Source organism: Pectinophora gossypiella, chromosome 2, assembly GCF_024362695.1.
Source record: "Pectinophora gossypiella chromosome 2, ilPecGoss1.1, whole genome shotgun sequence".
NCBI lineage: Eukaryota > Metazoa > Arthropoda > Insecta > Lepidoptera > Gelechiidae > Pectinophora > Pectinophora gossypiella.
The window spans coordinates 6,197,426-6,204,096 of NC_065405.1; the positions used below are offsets into that span (position 1 = coordinate 6,197,426).

At 38.1% G+C, this 6,671-nt stretch overlaps 1 protein-coding gene across 1 annotated transcript; it reads left to right on the forward strand.

The window, feature by feature from the left end:
* Positions 1–738: 738 nt before the first annotated feature.
* On the forward strand, positions 739–6,044 carry LOC126377301 (uncharacterized). Its single transcript, XM_050024993.1, has 6 exons — positions 739–994; positions 1,638–1,735; positions 2,141–2,282; positions 4,041–4,133; positions 4,753–4,910; positions 5,805–6,044. The coding sequence occupies exons 1-6, from the start codon at positions 943–945 to the stop codon at positions 6,018–6,020; spliced, it is 759 nt and encodes a 252-aa protein (XP_049880950.1). The 5' UTR covers positions 739–942; the 3' UTR covers positions 6,021–6,044.
* The last annotated feature ends 627 nt before the right edge of the window (positions 6,045–6,671 follow it).

A 6,671-nucleotide genomic window follows, 5' to 3' on the forward strand; every position in this document is an offset into this window, starting at 1 on the left:
ATTTTTCTTGGAATAAATATTTTGTTTATCTACTTGCTTTTAGAATGTTAGAAAAAGACATACATAAAACATAACGACATAAACAGCCTATACACGTCCCGCTGCTGGGACGGGCCTCCCCTCATCAACCGGAGGGGGTATGGAGCATAACTCCATCACGCTGCTCCACTACGGGTTGGTGGAGGTGTTTGGGCTAGTAGCCCGGGACCAACGGCTTAACGTGCCTTCCGAAGCACGGAATCATCTTACTTCTTCAATCAACTCACTTCATCATCATCATCATCATCTTACTACTTTCTTCTACTTCTTCTTTCTTCTTCTTCTTCATCTTTCTTCTTCATTCGGACAATCAGGTGAAAAAAAAAAACATTGAAAAATAAAAAGAAAGAAACATTTATTATTTACGTACCTATATTACAGGTACTCCATATTTCCTCCGGTTGATTAAAGGGAGAACTGTGCCCAACAGTGTTTATGTTATGTTATTTGTTTTAGAAATACAATTGTTAGTTAAGTTAGGGAAAGCCTTATTTACAACTCAATGCTTTCATTGGTTTGTAGTTTAAACATCGTCAACTTGTCAATTTCTTTAAACATTCATTCACATGAAAACGTCGCTCAGAACGCAATAAACACTTGAATTTAATTACCCATACAGAATACGGGTTGTGGAAATGTTCTTTATAAGTATAAGGACAGCATAATATTCCCGTCAGATCGTCCAGTGGCGGCGAGAAACTGCGATGGTCATTACGGTGCAGTATCGGCCGGGCGATGCGCAGGAGTTTCTCTAGAAAGTATCGAGACTATCGAGTTAGCCGCGCGTGCGCCGTACATCATGCATACAAACAGCCATTGACACAGGTTACAAACGTGCTGTCACTGCAACCGTGTCTCTTGAGACACAAGTGTTAGTGGAACATTCGGAATTGGGTTAGAAAAATGGCCGGTGGTGTCTTTTGGATCGTGCTGTGTGGAGCTAGCTTTATATCTGGTAAGATCTTTTTGTATTGCGAATAGTAATTGCGTGAATGTACCTACTTCATATAAACAAACAAAATTATTCTTCGGTCAGTCAAAATAAATGTAATAGATATTCAATATTTCATTAAGTATGTTAAAAATATAGTATTATATTTTTAATTAAAATTATCAATTAATTAATTATTTATATATAAAATATATAGTATTTAATTTAAATAAACTCTTAAACTAAATATTTCGAGGCTGGGGGTGACCCCAGCCTCGACCTAAGCTTTGATGTGACTCAAAGCTTAGGTATATAAGAGATAATAATGGAAGGCAAATGATAATAAAGATGTTGAATATGAAGAAAATACACCTTTCGTAGCAAACAAATGAAGTAAAATTACTTTTACTTCTTGAGATTCTTCTAATGGAATAGGAGAGCCGGAGTGTGTTTAATATTTTACGTACAGGGGGTTAAAATGGCCACATCGAAGCAATTCATCTAAGAAAGCAATATTGCTACTTGACACTTGTTTGCATTGCGCACTTACTTTTATATGCACAAATGTCAAATTGCAATATTGCTTTCTTAGATGAATTGCTTCGATGTGGCCATTTTAACCCCCCCCCCCCCCCCTCAGTTGTTTATGTAATTTCCAAAATTTCAGGAACTAGTACAAGTGAGGATGTAGCAAGATTTTTGAAAACGGATGACGTTATGGATGTCACAGATTTTTCCATTTACTACGATTTGAAGACCAATGAGGTAAAATGCATTAATGTAAACGAATGCAGGGGGTTAAAAAGGCCACACCAAAGAAATTCAACTAAAAAGCAATAAGTATTGCAATTTGACAGTTCCGCATATAAAAGAAAGTGCGCAATGTCGACAATTATCAAATGGCAATATTGCTTTCTTGTTGCCTTTTTAGACCCCCAGTACTTAATACTTTAGCGGCGCGGCGTGACAACCGGAAACTGGATTAGCTAACTTTCAGAAGACTTTTTAAGCGCATTATCAGTAAAACTCAGCTTCATACATAATTATTATGTCCATAAGGACTTCAATTGTAAATCCTACATTTAAGAATTCATAGTCAACATATTAAATTGCCACCATAAATTATTTCTGCTAATGACTTTTTAATTAATTATGATTTTTACATTTCAGACAATAAGACAGATGATGCCTCGTCCGTGGTACTGGCCGGGATGGATGCTGCGGCTGCCCTTCCAAGGTGGACCATGTCAGTGTGAAGGTCTGCAGTGCTCATGTTGTACTGGTATACAAGTATACAACTTCAATAGGAAATGTAAGTTCGTTATTTTCTATTATATTAATTTTATATAAGTATACTAATGAAGGAAGGTTAGACAGGCAGTCGCTTCTGTAAAAAACCGGACCAGTCAAATCTTTAGTTAGGTAAGCAGATCCTGTGAAAAACGGGACAATGCTAGGGAGAAGATGATGGGACTAATCAATGAAAGTACGAGTTAGGAAGTTACGAAAAAGATTTAAGATGTAGGTATTAGGAGCTCTGCAGGAGTTTTTTAATGATTAGTTGTTTACTTTAGTTTTACGTATAAATTATGTATACTCGGTATTATTTATTATGTTTAAGCCTAAAAAATATGCTGTAACTCTCCTTTAAATTGCTGTGCTCAATCCGGGTCGATATGTGTTCATAAACTGCCTATATACGTCCCACTGCTGGGCACAGGCCTCCCCTCAATCAACCGGAGGGGGTATGGAGCATACTCCACCACGCTGCTCCACTGCGGGTTGGTGGAGGTGTTTTTACGGCTAATAGCCGGGACCAACGGCTTAACGTGCCCTCCGAAGCACGGAATCATCTTACTTTTTCGGACAATCAGGTGATTCAAGCCTGAAAAGTCCTTACCAAACAAAGGACAGTCTCACAAAGTGATTTCGACAATGTCCCCATCGGGAATCGAACCCGGACCTCCAGATCGTGAGCCTAACGCTCTAACCACTAGACCACGGAGGCTGTATGTATGTGTAACTCTCCTTTAAATTGCTGTGCCCAATCCGGGTCCATATGTGTTACTTACCTTATATTACCAACCTCCTACCATGTGGAACGCAATAAATGATATGATTATGATTATGATGATGTTAGTGGTAGAGTTGGAAGAGGAAGACCTAGGTATACATACCGCTATCCACTGCCGGGTCGCGGAAGTATGCTTCGGCGATTTCCGGGTCCCGGCAACACACTGGACGAGATGGAACACCGTTGGGTTTTAGTGGGTATACCGGGTGGCGACACCCGGGGAGTCCCACATAACCACGTCCCCCCCCCCCCCCCCCCGGGCGGCGTGGTATGCGTAACGCATTTCCCAACGTTAAAAAAAAAGGAATACATACCGCTACCGATCAGATCCAGGTTGTCTTCAAGAAAGGCTAGGTCAAGATTACTTTTAACCGGCGAGCATACATGAAGAAAATAAATGAGAGTGGAAGAAACAAAGGTGGTGTATCAAGATCGTAGTAAATAGAATTCCGTGGCTCTGCCTACCCCAACGATCGTGATAAGCGTGATCTTATGTATGTATGTAAATATAAGTATCTCATAGGCTAGCGAAAAACGTTACGTGCGATGCGAATGCGACGCGAATTCAAAACGCATAATTTATTGTAGTTTCGAGAGTCATGTCGAGTTGTATGTGTTCAGGTCCTTTCTATCATATATGTACTTATAAGTGTGTCCTATAAGTAATATAAAAAACTAATCGTACAAATTCAAATTCAAAAATATCTTTATTCAGTTGGTAACATAGTTACACTTTGAATCGTCAATTTTTACATAACGAACGTCTCATCCCCCTTAAACTACTGCAGCTTCTCACAACCTGTATAGCCGGGGAAAAGAAGCTGCAAGAAAAACCTCCGCACAGGGCCCTAGACGTTCTTTAAAAAAGTAAAAATGAACATATTGGTACAATTGAGTAATTTAGCTGCCTAATATCAGTTTTCAGACAGTTAATCCCATGCATTCATAGATAGTCTTACTTTTTTGTAATTCTATAAAATGTACATGTCTTTCCAGCATGTGCCAACTTTACTTATAATCCTGAACAATTGACGATCGACATGGAAGTGATAATGCAAAATGCGAGTGTCTACAAAAATACTTTTTCTGGTGAGTACAATCCTAATTAACCAACCAATAATTCTTTATTAATATAGGACAGTAATAACTGGAAAAAATGAGCACAATAGGCGGCCTTATTGCTAAACAACAGTTTCTGCCAGGTAACCTTAGCGGGAAAGAAGTCAATGATAACCTAATCTTCACAGTAGTTAAATTAATCGTGTACTATATTTTTTGTAATTAGTCACTGTGGTTCAGAGTCTCTGTATGCCCAGGTGGGAAATAGGCGTGAGTTTATGTTTGTATCTATGTATGTAGTCACTGTAATAACTACTACTGTAGTGTTCGGCAACTAAAGTCGAAGATGTAGTAAAACATAAATTTTATAGAGGTAATTATGACAAGTAATGGTTCATAATACCACCACTGTTTACAAATAATTCGCTGGGCTCAGTGATTGAACTTTTGCTCTTTGATTGTACATATTATTTTGTTTAACAGCAGATACTTATACCAATGTGTAAGTACGTACTATTTAATGCTATTCGCATAGATTCTATTGAAATTGTTATCAATAGTGCTCATTGTATTAAATCGTTTTAGCTCTTTGATTGTACCTCTGACTACCCCAATCGAGATATAGTTGTTATTTTTCAAAAATTTTCAGCCAGCAACGCGCCACCGTTTTGCATCCCCATCCCAGTGCCATATCTGCCTCCTGGTCTAGTGGACATGTGCATCAGGCTTTACAACATATCCATAGTGGACCGAAAACTGCACGTCTGTATGGACATCGACAGTCGTATTGATAAATCTCCAGTTTTGGTGAGTTATTCGCTTGACGGCCTCCGTGGTCCAGTGGTTGAGCGTTAGGCTCACGATCCGGAGGTCCCGGGTTCGAATCACTGTGGGGACAGTTTCGAAATCACGTTGTGAGCCTGTCCTTTGTTTAGTAACAGATATCATGTGTCATATCATAAATCTTGACATTACTATGCCCTTAAATGCATATAAAAACATTGCACTGGCTGTTTTTTGTTAAATTATGTCTATTTTTTATTTTTTAATATAGTTTATATCTTGTTTTTCTTGTTCACTTGATTATACATGCTGTGACTACATGTAATTGAGCTAGCTCTTAATCTTTTTTTATTGTCTGTAACTTAGCATGTGCAGAGTGTAGCTTGTAAGTTGTCCATAATAAATAAAATTAAGCAAAATTAAAAATTTTGAAAAAAACCCACGACGGTAAAAATCTCATCAAAAAAGAATAAAATAACTCAAAACCCCCGACTTAATCCAATCATTATGTAACGAAATATTATATTAGACTTAAAAATACTTTCTAAAAAAGAGTTAATATCTCGAGACATCGGTAATAGATATACTTAAGTACCTAAACAATGAATATGGATGTTTACAGTTTTTTCCTAACGTGTCTGTTTCTCGAAGATATACTTAAATGTAGCGATAATAATTTTACCTTAATACATAACCGAGGAATATCCGTCGGGGGCTGCCTTTTCTATATAAAATTTCAACAAAAATTTAATCATACTCATAAGTGTATTTTATGTCGTCGTTAAACATCTACAATTCTTTAATAATTGTATTCACGTCACTAGAAAAACTTTAGCTGGGTTAATGATATTAATCATATTGGTTAATACTGTGGAAAAGGCGTCTAATCGACGTAGTAAAGTTATATTTTCTTTGTAGGTTCTTCACTTCGACTGCATGGATATGGGGGCAGGTGGAGTAAGTCTTTCAAAGCCTGGCGGCTCCAATCCCACCCCTGCTGACGTCACAGCAACTACGGAACCTCAGCAACTAGACAGTGACGTGTACGACCCAGTCACGGAACCCGACCAACAGCCAATCAAAAAGTCTCGCTCCCAAAAACACTGGTTTAAAAAATTCAAACGTTTACTTTAAATTAATCATTAAATGTTGACGGTATTTTTTGTTTTGTTTCTTTTAGATGTAGGGAGTATATTGGAATCTAAATTATATTATCATATTCTGCCTCCGTGGTCTAGTGGCTAGAGCGTTAGGCTCACAATCTGGAGGTCCGAGTTCGATTCCTGACGGGGACATTGTCAAAATCACTTTATGAGACTGGCCTTTGTTTGGTAAGGAGTTTTCAGGCTTGAATCACCTGATTAGCTGAAAAAGTAAGATGATTCCGTGCTTCGGAGGGCACGTTAAGCCGTTGGTCCCGGCTATTAGGTAAAAACACCTCGACCAATACGCAGCGGAGGGTGGTGGAGTATACTTCATACCCCTTCCGGTTGATAGAGGAGAGGTCTGTGCCCAGCAGTGGCGTATATCGGCTGTTAATGTTTATGTATTATCATGTTAAAACTATAACTGACAAAACAAAAGGATAATAAATATGACCTATCATACCTACTTATTCTTTAATACCAAAAAAATGCATCTCTACCATAGATAGATAATTACTTATATAACTATTAGAGCAACCTCCTTTGGATTTATCTACTCGACACTATCATACACGATATATCGCTTGAAAACGGATAATTGCCATAATAGGCGTGAAATAGCCCACCAGGCAATATTCGT

What these genes read in the sequence shown, in the direction of transcription:
- LOC126377301 (XM_050024993.1), top strand. Translation starts at nt 943, where the DNA reads ATGGCCGGTGGTGTCTTTTGGATCGTGCTGTGTGGAGCTAGCTTTATA. An exon ending in ACGATTTGAAGACCAATGAG is followed by an intron (nt 1,736 to 2,140) that starts GTAAAATGCATT and finishes TTTACATTTCAG; the next exon opens with ACAATAAGACAGATGATGCC. An exon ending in ATACAACTTCAATAGGAAAT is followed by an intron (nt 2,283 to 4,040) that starts GTAAGTTCGTTA and finishes ATGTCTTTCCAG; the next exon opens with CATGTGCCAACTTTACTTAT.